The sequence below is a fragment of the Zootoca vivipara genome, chromosome 3 (genome assembly GCF_963506605.1).
Source record: "Zootoca vivipara chromosome 3, rZooViv1.1, whole genome shotgun sequence".
Taxonomy (NCBI): domain Eukaryota; kingdom Metazoa; phylum Chordata; class Lepidosauria; order Squamata; family Lacertidae; genus Zootoca; species Zootoca vivipara.
Window position 1 is genome coordinate 73,426,135 of NC_083278.1, and position 21,910 is coordinate 73,448,044.

General features: G+C 39.7%; 1 protein-coding gene and 1 long non-coding RNA gene across 2 annotated transcripts in view; one reads left to right on the forward strand and one right to left on the reverse strand.

The window, feature by feature from the left end:
• Nucleotides 1-21,820, forward strand: part of DISC1 (DISC1 scaffold protein) — a 142,444-nt gene extending 120,624 nt beyond the window's left edge. The window contains 2 exon segments of the mRNA XM_060272850.1: nucleotides 2,418-2,688; nucleotides 19,914-21,820. Coding sequence (XP_060128833.1) covers nucleotides 2,418-2,688; nucleotides 19,914-20,060 — 418 coding nt within the window. The 3' untranslated portion in view covers nucleotides 20,061-21,820.
• The window catches only part of LOC132591909 (uncharacterized), a 59,594-nt gene continuing 51,377 nt past the window's right edge, over nucleotides 13,694-21,910 (reverse strand). Inside the window, exon 3 of the long non-coding RNA XR_009557370.1 lies at nucleotides 13,694-14,324. This is a non-coding gene — a long non-coding RNA (uncharacterized LOC132591909). The remainder of the gene's footprint in view (nucleotides 14,325-21,910) is intronic.

The following is a 21,910-nucleotide window of genomic DNA, read 5'->3' on the forward strand; positions in this document are numbered from 1 at the left end:
AGCTCTTCCAGGACTCACAGCCAATTGACTTCTAGGATAGAAAAAAAGCATAAGCATGCATAGGGTTGGATACTTTTCTACTTGCATGATATTAATGACTGTAGACATTTGGGATAGACAACATGGATATCAATTATGCAATAGAGAAATGAAAGCTAAATTTTTAAAAAGTTAGATTATGTAAAAGCAAGGTCCATAAAATTTCCTCTTTGAAAGATTTCTAAGTGTTAGAAGATGGCTATTGTAACAAGAACATGCTAGTGTTAAATTCTGAAAGAAAGTAGGAATTAAATGTTGAGCCTACTTTATGTTTCGGTTATTACACTTTTAGTGTAATCTGTGGCCTTTACTGACCCACAGACCAAGGCAGATTGTAGTAACCAAAGAACTATAACACACAGCTAAAGAGTTGCATTTTGTTTACCAGTTTCATACAATTTTATCAACTAATTTGTCCCAGAAATCCTGAGACATACCTTCAAAAATCAATATTTAATTGTACTGCCGTTATGAAATACATTTATAACAATAGTATTGTGCAGGGTTTTTTGACTCCCAAAATTAATCTCATTATATTAAAGAATATGCTGGGTTAATTTGTTTCCCCCCACTGCTGTATACTTTCATGCCACATATACATATACATTTATATCACAAAGCTTTTTACAAGATGATAAAAGAATCCAATTAAAAGTTCTGACAAATAAACCATTTTTAAGAAGAATGCATGCTGTATAATTTAGATCTAATCATCAAAGCCAATTATGAAGCACAATAAAATGTGTTTTGATGCACTGCTTTTCATTCTAATATAATTTCAATTTTTTAAATTTGAAATATTTAAACTCTAAGGAATATTGCAGGACAAATACATCCTCTGGGAAGAATTTTGCTAAAAATAATAAATCATATAATGGAAAAAACCTGTACAATAGATTAGACAGCACCAATGTCATGCATAAAACAGGATTTTCTGTGCATAATCTGCATCCCTATTTACCACATGTATGCACCTCTCACACATCAACCAGTGTGATCAGCGTGCCAAATAATAGTGAGCAAAGTTTGATCCAAATAACATTTCACTATTGGAAAAGTTGAACCCCCTTTTAGATACTAGCTGATCAGTCAAAATAACTAAGCAACTATGCCCCATTTTAGAAGGGAAGTTTGTACAAAAACCTTCACATAGAAGCAAAGAAAGCTTCCTTAAATAGAATCAGACCATGGGTCTATCTAGCTCAGTGTTATTTTTGCTGACTGACTGTAGCCTTCCAGGATTTCAGAAAGGCGTCCGAGTTAAATATTTAAGTATTGATCAGCTAGAATATAGACTACTAATAAGGGATTCTGCTCAATAATGTCCTCATTTCTGTGATCCCACTGGGATTAAGTCCGCGATTTGAAGATCTCAAGCTGCATACCAACTTTAAATGAAGGGCCTTACAGACTCACAGGAGCGATGCAGTAGTTCTTTTTCTAGACCATATTTATTCACACAGGGAAACCCAAAATAGTATCGTCTGAATTCTTCTTGGGGACATATGTTTATTTATATCTGCTTCATATCAGAAAAATAATTGTACTAAAGAATTGAGAATTACTAAGCGATATAATCAGCATATCCCAAAAGAAACTGAAGCTTAAACAAAGTGTTGGATTGAAACATATATTTGTGTCCCTTGGTTTTAAAGCACTTTGTGTTCATCACAGGTTCAATGTGAGGAAATTAAATCATGCTATAAATAGCAAGTTTGGGCTGCAATCTCATGTACTTTTAAGCTTCCCTAATTCCTTTGGAAATCAAGATGGCTGAGTCTGCTGTCCATTGACTCCATGGAACCAGAAATCTATGGTACTTTCACACACAGCTGTGCACAGAACTGCCTAATCCTGCGGATACAGTGTGCACAGAGGGACTCCAGTGTGCACATAGAGCTCTATACAAGCAAGGACTGTCCCATGCTTTGCATACATACCCCAAAACTGAAGTGGAAGCCCCTGCTTCTGTGAATCTCTGTGTGCACATAGAACACTGGACCACCTCCATTGAGTGGGCAGGAAGAAATTGAATTGGACCATTTTAAACTACTTTGCAGCTTGATTGGCTACTGTGAATGAATGAGACACAGAATTCTCAAGATATTTATAGATTCTGGAGGACAAGCCAGAACCTCCACAACCTAACAAGCAGCAGAGAACAGCATCCTATTGCAGGCTCCCCCTTGTCATCTATCAGTTACTATTTTGAAGAAGAAAAAAGAAATTTGCCAAACTGGTTTATGAGAACTATAATTTTTTAAATTTTTATCTTGGTAAAAATACAAAACAAAACAAGAGATTCCCAAAGCATTACATAAGAGATGAACTCTTGTCTCTGAACAAAGTTCTTATTTTCTTTCTGGCTTTTATTTCAGCTGTGGGAGCCAACTTCTTGAAAGAGTGTGGGAAGTTGACTTAGAGGCCTGTCAACTGTTGATCCGAGGGTTTCAGCTGCAAGAAGGTGGTTGTTGTGTTTCCGAGGGCGAAGAGAGCCAAACAGATGAAGTGGAGGATACTGCCGATGCCTCTTTGAGCACCAACCGGGGACAATCAAAACACTTTCCAGTTCAAGATTCCAAGTGGAGTGCTCTCCAGTGCCCTGTTATCCAAAGCAAACAGCAGAGCACACACTGGGAACTGAAAGAGGTATCATGTTGGTTTTTTCCTCGGTTTGCTTTTCAGTTTGTTTTCCACTGATGTCATTCTTTTCATTTTTGACAGGAGTTTCACTTGGACTTAAATGTTAGCAGCTCTTGTAAAGAGAAATGTATGCTTGGAGTCAGATGGTGAAGCCCAAAGGGACTGTGTCGCACATTACCAGTCTCCTGCATGGAAGATCACAGTGCATGGGACAGTTCTACTTACCAGTAACCAGTTCCATGTGTTGAGATTTACCAAAGATAGGAAGCAGCTTCAGTGTAGGAGTTAAGAAGTGGTCCTTAGGGCCCAAACTACACACGGCAATGATGATTTTTCCTCGAGCGAATGCAGAAATAGCCAGCAGAGTCCCCCACACCACCCCCAAGCTGGGATCCTGGGGTGGGAAATATGGAGGCTTGAGCTCTTTGCCTCCACTGCAGTCCTGATTCTGATTGGAGACCCTGCACCTGCACTTTGCATGGGAGAGGAAACTTCTCAGCGAAGTGAATGAAAGTCATTTTTGCCCCATGAAAACGGTGGGTGTTGGAGGTCCAGTCAGGGACTGGAACAGAAGAGGTGATAAAGCCTCCCTCTCTCTTAACCCATATCTGGATTTGACCCCCCAAAACACAGTGCCTATTTCTGTAAGAAAAATAGAAATACAAAAAGAACCACAAGGTTCTCATTGCCTATAGTTCCTAACCTTCAAAAAAGCAGGTGAGGGAAGAAACCTAATATACCTGATTCCAGTGCCATGCACAGACGATTGCTACCACTTTCTCTGTGCTGAATAGAAGAATTCTCACAGAGTACATCTTTCTCATTCATCTTTCCGCTCCCTGAAATGGAAGTCCCAACGCAGTCCATCATCCCTGGCTGTGGGGAACATGCTTTCTTTGTATTTGGTCATACACCACTTAATATTTCTTTGCAGCCACACTCTCCTTCCAGAGACAGATTCTGTGGAGCTGCAGCATTTCATTTTATGGTGTCTCATGAAGCTAGAGGCCATACATATCCTGTATTCTACTGGGGAACATTTGTGTGCCCTGATAGTTTGAGTCCTCTAAGAAGGACCACTTCTTTCAAGCTATAGTCTGAATCTATATTATGCTTCATCTCCTAGTAAGGTGGGCCTCAACTTACTTTTCCTGCCCAGCAACAGTTCCTTGAACAGTTCCTAAAAGCCCAGGGAGGCCTGAAACATGTTCCAGGTACTAGTTTAATATTGTTTTGTTCCACAGTCCTTGGTGGTTTGTTCGTATCAGAGAGGGAACGATAACCCAGGACAGCTGAAATTTCCTATTTCTCTGTGGAAGTATGTGATGGATTCAGGGAGACTGATTTCAACATTCTAAATTCTGCCTGCCTTTGCAGTAGCTATTAGCTCCACAGGCAAAAAACATGCACCCATGTATGCTGCATTATCACAAATGGCATTCTGAGAGGAAAGTATTTAGAATCAGATTTACAAATTACTGTGGAAACCGATGATCACAATCTTATCTATCTGAGTCTTCATATATTGATAAGAATGGGTAGGAGCGAAAAGGAAACTTCCTCTGTTTTGAGCCTATAGGGTTTATTAGGTGATATCCAATGATGCCCTCTTAATGCACATCAGCACTTTTGCTTTCTCTTTCCCCCTTCCAGCCTTCTGTGCCCCAGCAGTAGCATTCAAAAATCTGTAATCAGTTGGGAACTGATCAACTTTACATCAAGTGATAGAAGTTAGCTGTTCTTTAATTTAGTACTTTAATTATACTTCCAATGATTACTTAATATCCTTTCAATTTCCAGATGTTTACTTCATTGCCTGGACCAAACATTGTAAACTGGAACCTATTTTCAGGGAAGACAGTTTTAATTGAGGTTTTCTCATGTAAAATTAGTTTTCCATTGAGCTTTGATTAAAATTTAATCTTCCTTTCTTGGAGAAGATTGATCATGAAAAGAAACATATTTTACTTTATATATGATTTGATAATGGACCTAATATATTATACAAGTCAATGCCTATTCTTCCTAGTTCTTTTAGGGTATTGGCTGTTACATTTATATTAATTTATTATCTTTATATGCCACCTGGAATATATTTTATGCCTACAGTACTTGGAAAGCTTGAAACTTTCTATTGTGGATGCTGTACGGTACTAATGGGCAATATTCAACATTAGTCATACTCAGAGTAGATATATTAACATGAATGCATATACCTAATTCCTTGGATTTCAATGGGTCCACTGTGAGCATGGCTTAGTTGGCTATCACCCAGTTACTTTAACTTTCTATGGGAATGTATAAATTTATTGTGTAGCATTTATCCCATATCAGTCTATTTACTTGCACAGACCATAATCCTTTTAGTTTGACTTGTATTGAATGTTCAATATCACTGATATTTCTATTCCATTTTCCTCTAGCTTATCTAAAACTTAATTACATTATACGTAATGTATCCTGTAAAAAAGAAATACACAGAGAATGAAAAACAAAAAGCAACTAGCAATAAACCCCACAAACTGCCCATTGGTGGTGGTGATGACAGTGGCAACAATTACATGCCTCCATCGCCAGCTCTCTTTATAAAATCAAATACTGAGCTAGAAATCCTCTCTTGTGCTACTAGGAATAATAATGAACTTACTTTCCTTTTTAAAAAAATATTTTTTATTAATTTTAATACAAAAAAAGACAAAAGACACACATATAAAACAATTAAATTTTTCAAATCTTATTTCTTAACATTGTATTTGTGACTTCCTCGATTCTCTTCTTCCTGGTATTCTTAATATCTTAATATAAATTATGGCGGATTTTCTAATCTTAACTCAAAATCTTTTCCTTAAAATATCACTTTATCCTCCTCCCGTGAGATGCGGCCTTACAAAGGAGATCCATTTTTGTGTCTGGGTTTCCCTCCCCCCCTCCCCCCTCAGAGCACCCCCTGCCACCAGGTGCTTCCGAGTAAAGAGAGGAAGAGAGGTAGCTCTCTGCCCAGACATCTATCTAAACATAAAAATAATTATTACAAATCTAAATGTTCCTTCCCCAACCCGTCTTCTTTCTCCCTCCAGAAAATTCAATAATTATATACAATCATTTCTCTACTCAAAATCTTAACATTTGCTTTTAAACACCCTCCTTCCCCTCCCCCGATGTCATTCCCCCAATTGAACCAACATTTCCTTTAACATGCCAAAATTTCAGAGACGGTTATTCAGCCAGCCTGAGTACCTTTTAACTAAAATTTTCATCCCACCCCCCCGTCTTTCCCATTTCCCCATCCAGGCCTCTGTCCCCCCCCCTCCTTCTTCCAACTCCAGATTTCAGTCCCTCCAGGGTTTTTCTTTTCTTGCTTCTTCATTTCATTTTGTTGTTCGTTGACCTCATCTTCTTTCTTTTCAAATCCTTGTGCCTCATCCAGCTCCTGTTTTTTTATAATCCAACTCAGTTTTGTCATTGTCCTCTGTTTCTGACTCTTTAATCTTGATCTCACATTCAGAATTGTCCTTTGAGTCCTGCTCTTGTACCATAATTTCTGTACATGATGGACTGGAATGTTGCAATGTCTTCTGGATGTCTTTCAGTATTTGCAGATAGTCTAACACCGCCTCCTGGAAGGCCAGGGCATAAGTTGTTTTCATTCTTGCTCTTAACCGCAAGCAGGCAGGAGATTAGGAGACAAAAGGCACTGGAAATTTCCTTCCTACTACACGATCGCCTCCATCTTGGCTGTCCTTTCCCATTGTCTTTAACTTGTCCATATATCAAATCCTAATTCAGGTTAAATTAACTTTAAATTCTTCTTGTAGCAAATTATAGCGTTAAACAGCAGTTCAATGTAGTTGTCTGGTCTTTTGACAGCTTTGACAGCTTTTGACAGCTGTCAAAGCGCTTTCCCCCCAGCAATCTTGCTGGTCCTCAAGGGGTGCCGACTCCGGGAGACTGAGAAGGGCTGCCAAAGTCTTCCTTTCTCTCGGGTTTCCCAATCACTCAAATTCCCTTTCGGCTTAGGGATAATTGCTGCGCCTCTTGATTGACCATTAGGAAGAGATCGACTTCCGTTTTTTAAATCTCCTCCTTTCCCCCCCCCAAATTGTTGCCAAATTTATCTCAAAGTCCAATTGAGGGTTCCACTTACTTTTTTCCTTTAATTTTCTTTGGAAGAATCCACAGCTAACAGGCAGAAGACTCGAGGCTTCGCTTCTCGGAGGTAAGCTGACGTCCAAAATGGCTCCCGCGACTCTTCACTCCGCTGGCTCGCAGGGGCTCTATTGATTCCCTGGGCAGCAGAGGAATCGCGGTCCGGAGCTCTGCTGGACCTGCGCCCCCGGGACGCTCTTCCCGGGGTTCTTTTGGGGAATCCGCTCGCCCTGTGGATTCCCCCCCCCCCCCCCGCGATGCCAGGGACCTCGGAGCTCGAGGTCCCTGCATCCTCTCGCCGGTGCTGCAGACCGGAAGTCTGAACTTACTTTCCAACTCTATGTAGTAGTATCATCTTAACGCCTCCACACTTTGTGAGAATAATTTTAAGGTAGGCCTGTGGAACAACCTGATTCTACATGCACATTAATCCAATACTAGGACTATTCCTTTTATTTTCTCCTTACATGTCCTTTGCTCATTTCATAATTGTACAATCAAAATGCCTTTATAGCAGCATATTTATATATTATTTATTTGTCTGTGGCATTGTTGTTCCCATGATGATTTCCTTGTTTTGATTATGGTTTTGATCATTAAATTCTTGCTTCTTGCTAATGTAAAAAAACACACAACACTATCATATTGGTTATGAAGATAAAAAATAAATAAAATCCCTTTTAAAATAAACACCAGCAACCACCATCCCACCTTTTCCAGACTGCATGCATTTTGAAAGGAAAACCCACAGTTTATACCTGAGGGAAACTGCCATAACTAATTCAGTATTATATTTTGTACTAGGGAATCTGTTTCTGAGGACAAAATGTCTCATATAGATGACATTTAGTTGCTGTTAACATTTTCCTGAGTCCATGATTAATATCCTAAATATATTCAGTATAATTAACTATCCCTGTTGTAAAAACCCTTGATATTCTGCTTGGTTCTTTTCATTGCAGTGTTATAAGCAGATGTTTCCAGGAATCTGCACAATAACTTTGTGATTTTGTGGCCATAAAATATTCATGTTTTGTCTAAATATTTTACAGCCTGGTGAGAAATGTTTTGACTCCTTACCGTCCTCACCCTCCCTCTAGCAATGCAGTACAAGAAATACCTGAGAAATGAGGAGGAATGTGCCCATTTTGATAGCCATAAAGGGTGTGTGCAACAGATTATGAGGAAATGAATGCATAAACCACGACTATGTAAAGTTAACCTCCTGCTGTTATTTTGCACGTAAATATTTTTAAAAGCTACTTTCCACGGAACCTGCAGTGGAATAGAGGAAATCCTTAGAATACATCTGTCCCTGGATAGAAAACCTAGAGAAAAGGCAGAGAAGGAATATTAGGAATATCATTCACACATAATGCTAAGCCAAGCCAGGGATGCAATCACAACCGCTTTGCTATTCCCAGGTCCTTCTAGCTCAGCATGACATGGCAGCTAAGCCAAGCTTTAGCATGTCATCCAGATGTGAGGCTGTGCTCAACCTCTCTTTTCCTAAACCATGACCTGTAGCCAAGGTTTGTTGTTGAAGAGTGTTATGCAGTGGCTGCCCCATTGCCCTACTGTTGCCACTTTGCTTGAGTCTGGTGGGATAAAACATACAAAGCTGGAGAAATGTGTGCCAATAGGTGTGACGTCGTGATTTGCCTGAGACATTCCTCTTCCCAATTTAACTCCAGCCCTGTGTTATGGCAGAAACCTTGGGCTGGATGTACAACTTACTGAGCATCCAACTCCAAATATTAGTGTGTTTTAGCACTGGGAGGAAGAAGTCTTGTAGCCCCTCCATTTTCTTTTGTTGCAAGTGTATTCTGTGACACCAGTAGTGGAATCATTCTGAAGCATCCACACATCATTCTACTTTATTACAGTAGTTGTTCTGTGATGCTTCTCTATTGTTACATTTTTTCCATCAGGAAAGACACTCACACTATTCAACAACAATAGCAAACCACGCCCCGCCACATTTGTGTTATGAAAGGTCACAGGATCTTAGCAGGAAACTATGGGACATGTACTTATTGCAAATGAAGCAGCCTGGCACCCTGATACCATTGTGAGCACAAATCATAATGAATGATAAATAAGGACGACCCCTTACTCTGCTGGTGCTTCCCCAGTGATGTAAAACATGAGGGGGGGGGTTGCAGATCCAGACACTTAGCTAAACTTTACCTCTCCATGCTGCTTGAAAGTACTTCCAAGTTCTAAGGAAATGGAGTATGTGAAATTGTCCAATAGTTTTGCTGCTTGCATAACTTGGAAGTTAAAACAAGAGCCTTAACTTGCAATTACATTGTTTTTGTTGCATGTGTGAATTTGTAAGAGCCTCAAGCTCTTCCATTAAACCAAACATATTTATTTGTGTATAGGATATTCTTACATTTATAGATGTTCTATGAGATTTTACTTTCAATTTGTCAATATTTTCATAGCACTCGGTCACTATGTGGAGTTTTCCCATTGTGAATTTTGGATTTCACAATGCGGCATGCTACTGCATAGTGTTGGTTTATAGCCTTGCACCACCTTTATTCCAACATCTCTGTGTCTTAACTGACTTGGAAAACTGCTTCTTAATTGTAATCCACTCCTTATAATTTAAGCAATTTACACAACAGCAGTCCATCTGGTGCCAAGAAGTCTGTCCACAGTATATGTGTGACGTTTCCACCTGCTTAGTGGAGTTTTTTTGTTTAGTTTTTTTGCTGCCCTGTCAGATTGTCTTTTTAATTTTCATGTTACTGTATTTTAAAAAAAGTTCACATTTCTTACAGTCTAACACGTGCTTCATTCAGTTGTTAGAATCATTTTAATAAAATAAGCCACGTGCCACAAAAGAACCAGCACTTTGAAGGACAGAATGGTGGGAATGTATTTTCCGTTCCTGAAAGAAACATGGGCTCAAGCAGACCTGGCGTCTCTAAAGGCTTTGACATGACTGCCATTCCTTCTTCAAAGAAAGCTGCATTACATATTGCAGGGCTTAGTGGCTATTAGCTAGTTGTAGTGCTTTTGTCAGCAGCACATTCCTGTAGATTAAAATAGCCCTTAGTCCAGGGACTTGATACAGAGGGTATAAAGGGCAAAGCATTTAAAAAATCCATGCACTTTTATTTTTACTTTAATTAAATTTAATATTTATAGAACACCAAATAATTGGTGCTACATTTATTGCTTGCTTAAATGTCAACATTGAACATTAGTGAAGGTCAGTATCTAAATATGATTTCAATACCCGTAATCCTGTATTGTAGAGGGATTTGGTAAGAAGGCACTTGACTTGCATTGCATTGCACTGAGAACCACTGGAAAGCTAGACTGCTCTCAAAGTTACATCACAGATAGACTGCTACCATTACCACTTTTTCTCACTACACTGAGAGCCTGCTGGATATCAGGCACCACCATCACAACTGCACCTTTTTGACTTTATCATTGGGATGCATTTAATTTCTCTTTTCTTGATTTACTTCTGCCATGTAATAAACACAGGAAACGGTATTAGAAACTTTAAATACTTTAAGCTGTCTGGAGTATAGCTATTTCTGTTACTTACAAGTTGGAGTTTTGCACTGGTCTATTGGAGAATAATATATATGATAAGAATAATATTGGAGAAAACTGGGTATTGAAACTTGCTTAACCTAAATCATATATCCCAGTTTCCAGCGGCCCTTTAAAGTACGCTTCATGCAGAGTATACGCAGTCAGAAGTTGACCTGGCTAAGAAAACACCACCAAGAGCGTAGGGAATTATCTCCCTTATATGAAGCCCCTTACTAGCTGCACACTTGTAAAAGTATGCAGGTGAAAATACAAACGGTTGGGTTTCTTTAACTGAAAAACAAACTGACTCTAAAGAGACTTTAAACTAAAGATAAATGCTTTCTCTCTTAGCAATGTTATCTACCCACTTTCCAAACCTCCCACAAAACTCCCATTAAACTACCCGAGAATTAACAGCAAACTAGCATTATAACTAAGCAACTCTCATACTAAGATTCAACTAAGGAATCTCTTAAACTGAGAACAACTGAGAGAGTGATTTACTAAGAGATGAATCAAACTGAAAGATCTAACTAAGAGATAGAGAAGGCTTTCTGGCAGAGCCTTATATACAAGAAGCAGAGCCCACGCCTGTGAGCAATTAACAGAAACACCGGCACCTGTTTCTCTTAAACAGACAGTATTTACATTAGACCGGCTCTAAAGTAACTTGACTATTCAAAAAAATCCAACATGGTCTAGGTTTCTTTTTTCTAATTTAGTCTAGTTGAAATGCCTAGGAATCGTATTCTAAATTCCGGGCCTCATATTTGTAAAAGCAGGATCCCCTGCTTTCATGAGCAGCAGCACATCTCTGCATGATGGAAGGAATCAGTAGGATTAACTCTTAAACTTGCGGTTCATGGAAGTCTTCTGGCCCATTTCCATTGCATTCCCATCTTCTCAATGTTTTAACATACAGTTATAAGGTTCATGAAACACTGCTAGAAATGCAGGAAAGTTTTCTTTCAAGACATCCCAAGACATGCATTAGGAAACCAACCAAACAGACAGAATGCAACCTGTTGTGACCCTGCATTCATTTGGAATAGCTCTGCTGTCTTATATAGCCCGAACTCCATTTTAGGAATTGGCAAAGACTGTAAACCAGTCTGTCAGAACTGGAATGAGGGTTTGTGTGTTGTCTGTCTCTGTCTCCCCTTCTGAAATTCCATTTCACATGTTAAATCAGTTTTCACAGCTTAAGTGCATGACATCATTCCGAACTTGTCTAACTCAAATTGGCCCAGGAATCTGGAGGTGGAAGCATGACTCTGTTAGGAAAGTGGAGTTCCCCGATTGGCTTTTCACAAACCCTGCCTATTATGGGGATGGATGGATATTGCTTGTCCAATACTGAAAGGCATAGGTTCTTAAAAAGAGGAGTGTTTGGGAATCCTACTCTTCTGTTCCTTCTGTTCTTATGTTTGTTGGTCAACATTTGGCTGGGTTGAAGAGCTGAGAAGCCTTATATTCAAAACCATCTAGGAGATTCTGGTGACATCCCTTAATCATACTCCAAGCAACCTCATTGAAATCAGTGCACCTCCTTGTGAGCATGACTGATGTTGGATATCATCTTTTGAAATGGCTTTTAACAAATAATATTTAGAACCCTTAAGTCCCGCTTAGTACTATTGTTAAACCAGGAAAATGAAGAAAGGCACCTGCCTAAATAATACAATATTTTGCTATTTTTATCCTATTTTGACTGCTCTTATAATAAACCACTTGTTTTTCAGAAGAGTTATTTCTAGACAGGTTATTAGTTCTTCATCCTTAATTTATGAAGGGGCCTGCCCAAGATTTTGTATCTAGGAATTTTTTAAAAGGCCTGATTGGGGATTTTGTATCTAGGAGTGCCTTTCTCCTTGATAGGACAAACCAGCAGCAGGTGTTGAAAGATAGTCCTTGCTATCATATTTTAAAACATTCTATGCTTTGAAATGGGGGCAGGGGTGGTGGCAGTGGTTGCTCTGTGCAGATGCACCTGGGAATTTAAAAATAATTTTACAGAGGTAGAAAAGAGGGTTAAAAATCCCGGAAAAAATCCCATGTGATATGATGGGTTGAGAATATTGGATGGGTTCCTCCTAACTATACAATTCTATGAAGAAAGATAGTCCAACTGCCCACTCCCAGAACTGATGCCTACCCACCTATCCCTGCTTGTTTTGTACTCTTTACCTCATCTCCTCAGCTTCTTCTTTCAGCTTCCCTAGAGCCAGTGCAGGATTGTGACATTGACCTTACTTAAAGGGATAAAATGCTAACTACATCACTGCTGCCAAACCACGATGTTGATCCTTGTTGGCCTGGTTCTCAAGCTTTTTTCTCTGGGCCATACTTTCAGAATAAAAATTTGCTCACACCACACTCAATTTTTAATTGATATGAAATATATTGGAAAACAGAAAGAAACAACTCCCAGTAGTGCTTGATTTTGAAAAGATATATTCTGCAAATAAAGAATTATTTTGATACTATACTATACAACACTGAAATGTTTAAATGTTTCTTTGATTGTCCTTGAATCTTCCTGCCACACCTGGCATCCTCTCCTGCCACACCCTTTGAGAACCACTGTCCTGGATCCACAGAGATCCACCACAGTTATCAAGCCAAACTGGCAACAACAGCTCTGAACACCTGACCTAATTACTTCTTCTTGCCCACCACCATCACTTCCATTTTGGTGCCAGTGTTGCTGCCAGAAGTGACATCTAGAAACTTCAGATGGGAATCAGATTTTAATATGATTTTTTTCTTCTTTGAGTGCCTTCTTTGTCCCAATGACAGTAATACTGGATGAATGGTGCAAGTTGTTATTTCTTAATTGGTTTTGTTGTGTCCCCATTTTGGTTACGTGTGTGATACCCCTTTGGAACAGGGTGACATACATTGCTTTCAACAAGATGTTTTCATAAACAAAGAGATTAGATTTTACAGACTTCAGCCATAGCTCTCTCTTATTCATGCATTGTCCCATTGATGTTGAGATTAATTTGGATTAAGTGGTTTGAAAAGATTAGCCCAGACCTCTGAAAAATAGACCTCAAATAGGTCTGAAAGAGGGAAGTAGACTGAGAAAAATAAGTGAGGCATATTCTGTTGTATGCATTGGATTGTTAGATGATAAACGTAAGAATCATACAGATTTGCAATGGCATTTTCTTTTTTGCATATTGAGATTCACCAGATGTAGGATGATTAAGGTTGATCTAGAGATCAGTGTATGTGTGCAATATTTTACTTCCACAGTAGCATGCATTTCTCATGCTAGATCAAAATAAGTACCCTATCTGCAGCTGTTGTTGAAATTAGTAACTGTGTTTTCCAGTATGTCTCTTTATTGGTTTTGCTAAATTGGTTTTATTTTTGTACATTTGAATGTGCCATAAAGCCATCTTGAGTCATGGACAGGCAGGCGAAAACATTAAATAAATTTTGTGCACAGGTTGCTTACAGTAAATCCCCCTGACGTCAGTGTGAATGAACATGCACCTTGTTACCTAAATTCACAAATGCTAAAAAAAAAACAAAAAACCCTATACTGTACCAAGTTAGTAGTTTGCCCATCAGGATAATATTCATTTCACTGATTCTTGGGAGACACAGGAGTGTCAATATGAAACAACTCTTTCATTGAGCAATACAAATTTTAGCTGACTGGCAGAATATAAATTCACAACTTCCCATTACCCAATCTGATCGCCTACCCATGTGAACAGTTGCCTATTCACGTACAGTGTGGAAAAATATAATAGGACAGAAAGACTTTTAAGGAAATGGTTTTTCAATTGCGTCAGAAAGTAAATAGAAGAGAAACAGTGTACCTTGCTTCCGCGATGACATAAACGTGCTCGTGAAGCCTGCTGAAGCTCAAGGGAGTTGTTGCCACAGTCCCATAAGCAGCAAGATAATAGAAACACCTGTTATTGGAAAAGAATGATAACAACAGTTTGTGGATGGTGTCCAGCTATCTGCCACTGGCAGTTGCCAAGGGAGCAGGGTGGCGTAAGGTAACAGGGGAGGCAACATATGGTCTCCGAGACCAAAAAAAAAAAAATCAAACCTGCCCAGCAAAACTGGTACCCATCTGTGGTGCTCTCAGAAAACAGCAGGACAGCTCAGGAGCCTAAAGGGACCTATCATGTCACTACACCACAAAACAAATCAGACTGTCAAACAGCGGTACATGCAGCGCTGAACTAAGAGTCACAAGGATGTTTCAGCAGAGTCAAAGAGAAGGTCACCACTGATATTATGAACTTGTAGAAATGTCCTCATCTATCTAAAGCACTTCTCGTAACAAAGCAGAACTTCTTAAGGTTAAATATGAACCACAATATAGGTTGATGAATCATTATGCTTAAGATGGGACGCAGGTGGCGCTGTGGGTTAAACCACAGAGCCTAGGGCTTGCTGTTCAGAAGGTTGGCAGTTCGAATCCCTGCAACGGGGTGAGCTCCCGTTGCTCGGTCCCAGCTCCTGCCAACCTAGCAGTTCGAAAGCACGTAAAAGTGTAAGTAGATAAATAGGTACCGCTCCAAGCGGGAAGGTAAACGGTGTTTCCATGTGCTGCTCTGGTTTGCCAGAAGCGGCTTTGTCATGTTGGCCACATGGCCTGGAAGCTGTACACCGACTCCCTCGGCCAATAATGTGAGATGAGCGCCACAACCCCAGAGTCGGTCATGACTGGACCTAATGGTCAGGGGTCCCTTTACCTTTAGTCCACTTAATGTATTATTGTTACTGGCCACAGATAAAGACATTCCATCTGAAAGGAAATTTCTTGAATGAACCACTAAAAAAATTCTATTCACAAAATTGTCCTGCTCATTATGTATGGTATATGGACAGAATAACTGAATAAATTGGTGACATCAACAAACTTTTTGAAGATCCAAATACACAACGTTGTGACAGAAATGCTTTTGTGCTTTGGTTAACACTTTTACTTTGGGCATAGATATACCAGTGAAAAAATGGGGGAGTTTACAGAGTTTTCTGTATGGAGAAATGTGCTGCTTTGATAAATCAAGCTATAACATTCCTTAAAGCAAAACATGATGAAGTCTGGTAGAAATGCTTCCAGTTAAAACTTATTTTAGCCTCATGTTTAAAGCAGAAGTTCCTTAAACCTCAGTTGTGATTCATCCAAGAAAGAAATGTGTGGCATAACAGTCCTCACATAAACTTGTTTCCTTGCCCTTCTCTGCCTGCACCCTTGTTCTTTCTTCCCACCACTCTTGCCAGGAAACCAAGTATTTTGGAAACTTGACATTTGCACCAATTTTGAGTACTTTGGAGCAGGGTGTTTGATTAGCTGCATCTAGTTTGAGCACAGAAAGGTGCAGAAGAAAGAATTCAAGGAAAAATAAAAAGTAGGGGTAGGCATTTGCAACCAAGAAGCTGCTTTGAATAGGCATGCAAGCTACATGAGTGTCTCATTATATATTATGCTGGTGGCAGAATTATAAATAATTTTAGGAAAACACAGTGGAAATCACTGAGATCAGAGGCAGCATATGCTGCATGTGAAAAAGGAAAAAATGGGAATGCCCACTTCACAGTGGGAAGCAGAGAGCATCTTGCTTTTGTCACCAGCAAAAATCTCCCAGTGGTTGCCTGCAGTTTATAGTAGAAAGGAGAATACTTTGTCAAACCCAGACCACTGGAAGCTAGACTTCCGATAAAATCAAATTCTCAGCTTTCTCGTGGCAAGCCAGACTTCCCCCTAGCAAGCAGCTTCCAGCTTCCCCAAAATGCTGTCAACACAGAATTTTTTTTTTAAATGAACTGAACAAGATTGGAACTGCTTCCAGAGCGACGGATAGTTGCTTGTAGCAGTGGGCCAACCTGCCAGCTGCAGCATTGCAGTCTGGTTAATGCATTGAGCTTGGAGGCAAGGGTCCATTCTCTTCTTTCTTACCAGATACACACGCCATGCCTCTCAGTGTCCGCCGAGCAACATTCCAACGAGGAAGTGTTTAAAATAGTTTCTGTGTCACTGGCAAGTGTTTTGCCTGCTTCCATATATGTGTCAGATAAAAATATTAGCAGTGACATTAATAGGCAAGGAAGATGCTGAGAGGCATTTCTCTCCATTTTTTTAAAGTTAAAATGAGCCGCTATCCTTTTACTATCACCTTTTTAATTTAGAGAAAAATGTGAGATTCTGAAATCATGTGAAACAATCACCTTTTTATTAGAGGTGTAACCCAGTTAATTGTATGACTTTTGATTACATCTGTGTAAATTACTAAAACCAGCCATTGTTGATACCTTCCAGATGTTCTGGACTACAACACCCATCAGCACCAGCCAGCGGCAATAACAGTCATTCTGGATGAGGAAAAAACATTGTCTGGGTTTTGGTTTTAAATGATGCATGTGTGTTTCATAGAAAGCACCATCTTCTACGTAAGAAAGATTGTGCACTTGCCTTTTCTAAGATAGCACCTCCCACCTGCAGTTTATGTAACAGTTCTATTTAAAAATAACATTAAAAAAAAAATCTGCTATCCATATACCATGGCAATTTCTTAGTTATGAACAGCCTGTTGGATCAGGCCCATGGCCTATTTGGAGATTCATTCCCCGTGTTTGCATTCCCACAGTGGGAAGTGACGAATACAGGATGTTTTGTGTTACTGTGTTTCCTGAAGTGGGACTATTGTCCTTTGTCCTTTCTCTTTGCTGCTTGATGCTAGAGAGAGAGAGAGAGAGAGAGAGAGAGAGAGAGAGAGAGAGAGAGAGAGAGAGAGAGAGAGAGAGCCATATTGCAGTGCTCCGTGTGTGTTTATATTCTCAAATACTGATATATTATTATTTTATTGGTTTTGTGTGGGCATGCATTTTGCCTTAGCTTTATTACGGAGGATGGCAGAGGATTTAAAAATCACTTAATTTCCACACCACCTGTTTTCAAATCAGCCTTGTGAAGTCTCTTGCATGGTCACAGCAGGAATCTGACCTATAGCCTAATATATTAATGGCAGGGCACTTTAATCAGATTCAGCCAAGCTACTCAATAAACCAGCACTTTGAAGTTACAACTTTTTTCTTCTTCTTATAGAAAACAACCACCCCCCCTTATGTGATTTGAATTTCCCGAGCATTACCCTGCTGTAGCAAAAACAACAGAGTCCACATTGCACTTTAAAGACTCACACATCTATTGTGGCATCAGCTCGTGATTTGAACTGTGATTGTTCTACTTGGACGAAGTTTGCAGAGTGGTTATTATTTATTTCATGAGATTTATGCAAACAAACCTCAAACCAGTTTACAGAAAGATAAGACAATAAAACCAAGCAAAATTTACAGCCATACTTTAAAACTCACAAAAATTAAAACAATAATACAGATTAAAATTATGTACCACAACTGGGTAGGTTTATCTAAACAAGAATGTTGCCCAAAGGCAACCTGCTCAATCTCAATAGGCAGGTTAGTTTTAGGGAAGATTTTTTCATCACTTTCATTCATGAATTTGGATGTACATTTATGAGCTCATGTGCTATAACTGGAAGTCCCCCCAACCAAAATCAGTTAGTTCAAAGAGAACCAGTGTGATGTAGTGGTTCAGTGTTGGACTAAGACCTGGGAAACCAGCATTCAAATCCCTGCTTTGCCATGAAACTTAGTGCGTGCCCTTGGGTCAGTCACAGTCTCCCAGCTTAACCTACCTCACAGGGTTGTTGTGAGGATAAAATAGTGAGGAAGAAGAATCACGTGTGCCACCCTGAGCTCCTTGGAGGAATGATGGGATATAAATGCAGTAAGTAAATATTAAATTTGGATACAAATAAAAGAAAATTAAAAAAATTTGTCCAGTAGCACCTTAGAGACCAACTAAGTTTGTTCAGGATATAAGCTTTCGTGTGCATGCACACCTCTTTAGATACCCGGAAGCTTATACCCAGAACAAACTTAGTTGGTCTCCAAGGTGCTACTGGACAACTTTTAAATTTATTTCAACTGTGTCAGACCAACATGGCTGCCCACCTAAATTTGGATACAGCCTGTCATAAATATGTGACCGTTTGGATAATCACTCTCCTTATTTCATACTGTGGAGCAAAACTCTCTCCCAATTAAGAAGATGACCCCACCCAAACCTTTAACTTATATATATATATAAAGAAGAGAATAGTGAGCATCTAGAATGACATTGTTTTCTTCAGATAGATGCACCAGTTAGTAATCAGGACTTCAAGGAATCTTCAGTGCAAAGAAAATAAATGATTTCATGACTGATCTCCCTGCAAGCCTGCCAGATAGTAAATAAAAGTGTTTTTTTTATGTCACTGCCCTGTCTTCTTGTATGTGGGTCACTAAGGTATTTTCTAATAGCTTTCCAATCTTGTAAATTGCTCAGGTGTTTTTTCTCTCCCTAAGATATGCAGGATCCTGCTGGGTATTGAATAACAATCTAACAGCTTGATGGATGACTTGTTCTTCATCCATATAGCCACAAGGACATTTATAGCCAATATATGGCATTGCTTAGTATGGCTGCCTGTGGTTTTAAAAGCTTATGGCATATTGATCCCTGGTATAAACTTATTATTTTCTGTAAAGTTTTGCAATGAAGCATCTGGACAAATCTGATTATTGTAAAGTTGTACAGAATCCATTTGTGGGAATTAGACTGCTGAAAATCTTGCATGTGTCTTAATACTTTCAGCAGAATATGAAGATGCCTGTATGTATGTATGTATGTATGTATGTATGTATGTATGTATTTAGAAGAATGTTTAATTCATAGACTACTTAATGCCTAGGGCGCTTCTAAGTGGTTTACAAAGCATTAAAACTAATTGCACAACATTGTTAAACTACGAAATAAGTAAAATACACCATAAGTAAAATACACAACAAAACAATCCCCTTCAAATATAAAGTACCATGATTAAAATGTGCAGCAAAACAGTCCAATTAAAACAGCAAAGCAATTGAAATGGGAGGCTCAGGTGAAGAGGATGTCTGTGTAAACAGGCACTCTTCAAAAGCTGTTGGAATGCCAATGCGACCACTCATATTTCAGTAAGGAGTGTATTCCACGACGCCGGTGCCACCAGTGAAAAATCCCATCCTCACCTCATCACAAATTGATAATCATCAGGTTGTGATAAGACTAACCAGGTTCCATATAGCCCATATACTGCACATCACAGTAGTCTAAATTGGTACCTTGGTGGATACATGTTGCTTCCCTTCCCACTCAGGCTGATTCTTAACTGTGCATTATTATCAGTAGTCAAGCTGTTTACTTAAAAAATGATCAGTAAAAGAAAATAAAGAGAAGGATTACTTTTGTCTTTAGTATAGGCCCCACACTCCCTACTTTATACATGGCTATGGCGGACATGAATTTAAAGTGAAAGGTCAGTTGCTGAGTTTGTTCCAGAGTAACAAAATATTGTAACCCGATTTAATATGATCTTCAAGGATGCTAATGGGCAGCCAAAAACGCAAACACTTTATTGTAATATTTTTCCCCCTTCTTGTAGGAATTTCATATACTTACAGCAGAACTTGACGACAAATGTGAAAAAATAAGTGAGAAGCTGATGCACCTGGAAGATCAACTTCAAACAGCGCTCTGCGGCTGTGATGAAGACCTTGTTCATATCCTTTTTTTGATAGTCTGCCTTTGATGCTCCAGCTAAAGAATTAGCTTTTATCAGCACAGTTCTGAAATTAGCATTGTGTGAATCCTACTTAAGATAACTAGGTTATAATAGAACTTTGTTCTCTGGAAACCTGAACTACGAAATAATAGTCTGATGGGTTATTTATTTGGAACCTTGTGGGATACCCACCAAGCTCCTTCCACTTTGGACTAAGGCAGGATGAGTTCCAGGTCAGGCTATGAGACTAGATAATGGAGCTTGAACATAAACAGGTATCACAGGTTTGTCCACTGAAAGTGCATCTATGAAAGTCTTTTTGAGGAAATGAGATTAGCTCGTGCAGAGCAATGAATCCCAGCAAATCTTGCTCCATATCAATATCTTCTGTCGGCTCTAAGTTCCATCCACTGTACCAGAGACATGGGAACCTGTGGCCTTTGAGGTGGTGTTCGACTACCACTTGCATCACCTCTACTTGTAGCCAGGTAGTACACCCCAGAGCCTAGAGAGGAAATCCATAAGGAGCAAAATTTGGAAAGTTCTTTGGAACTGGATTCTTCAGAGCCACAGCTGCAGGGCATGATGTTAGACTTTCAGTCAATCCTTGGACAGAGTGTAGCATCTGCAGGGAGAGGTCCCTTAATTCACACCAGGGAGGGGCTACAAAGATAGCCAGTTCCCATTCACTGGTCCTCAAGGGTCAGTACCAACAAACAAAAAGCAGGGAGGAGGGTGCACATGTTAGGTGCCTGCTTTATCAGAATAGGGTCTCGTATTGGCCTTCCTTTGTTGTGGGAAGTTAAAGCCTGGCTAGGTAGGGTGTAGATGCTTCATACCTCCTGCAGGGTTTGTTCTGTGGGGAGAGGTCAGCTGCTTCCCCACCTGGCTTCTTGGCTCATCTCAAGGACAGCTTCTCTGCTCTTCTCTCACTAGCCTCACAAAGGGAGGAAAGCTCTGCACTTGAGGACTTTGAAGCTCCACATGCACCCCTGCTTTTGACACAATTTGGTGCACCTTATGTTGGGTATAAAGATATACTAGTATTCTTTTCCTATCTGTCCCAAATTTGGGGATAATAGTGGGGCAAGTGCAGGCTGCACCAAGCTTCCCATATTTTCCCCACCCCTGCATATTTTTTAAAAGTGTATCTTTCCAAGCATCTGGTTCAGTGCTAAATTGCCAACTGCATATTAGGGAACAGTCCAGTGCAGATGCGCCCTCAGAGAATAGTGACAGGACCATTTATCCAGCACTCGCTGAAACTGAGAGGAGTCTTGTCATTGGCTTGATCTAAAATTAGGTCAGACTGAACAGATGTTGTTTTGAGACTTTCCCCTTGCACATACCTTGAAAAGTGCATCTGAGCCCCTTCAGTGCAATTTGTGCCAATGGTTAATAGAAAGAAAAAGCAGAATAGAAACCGAATGTACATTCTTGGTGATGTAAAGTTTAATTTCAATTTAGAGTGATTTAAGTACTGATAGGAGCACCCTCAAACTATTGTTGCATATACTCCAATCTCTTAAGCAGCAAGAGTCTCCAGGGTGTCTCCCGGGATTTGGCTTTCATGGAATGAAGGTCAATGGAGACTGGTATATTTAGGACATATGGTTCTAAACACACACACACACACCATAGAGGGAGGCACTCACAGCATTAACACCGCCAGCACATCTTGCCTCCCCTTCACGTTTCCAGGAAAACCCAAAACTCAGCTTTGGGTCCAGCTCAGACCGAGACATGGCTCTGTCTCTAACTTCCAGCATCGGCCAAACTCACACATGCCCCCCCCCCCCTGGCCTATTATTCTCCATGATGTGGCATCCATTCAGGTGAGGGAGGTGGAGGAAATGCCTACACCCCATCCTAGAGAA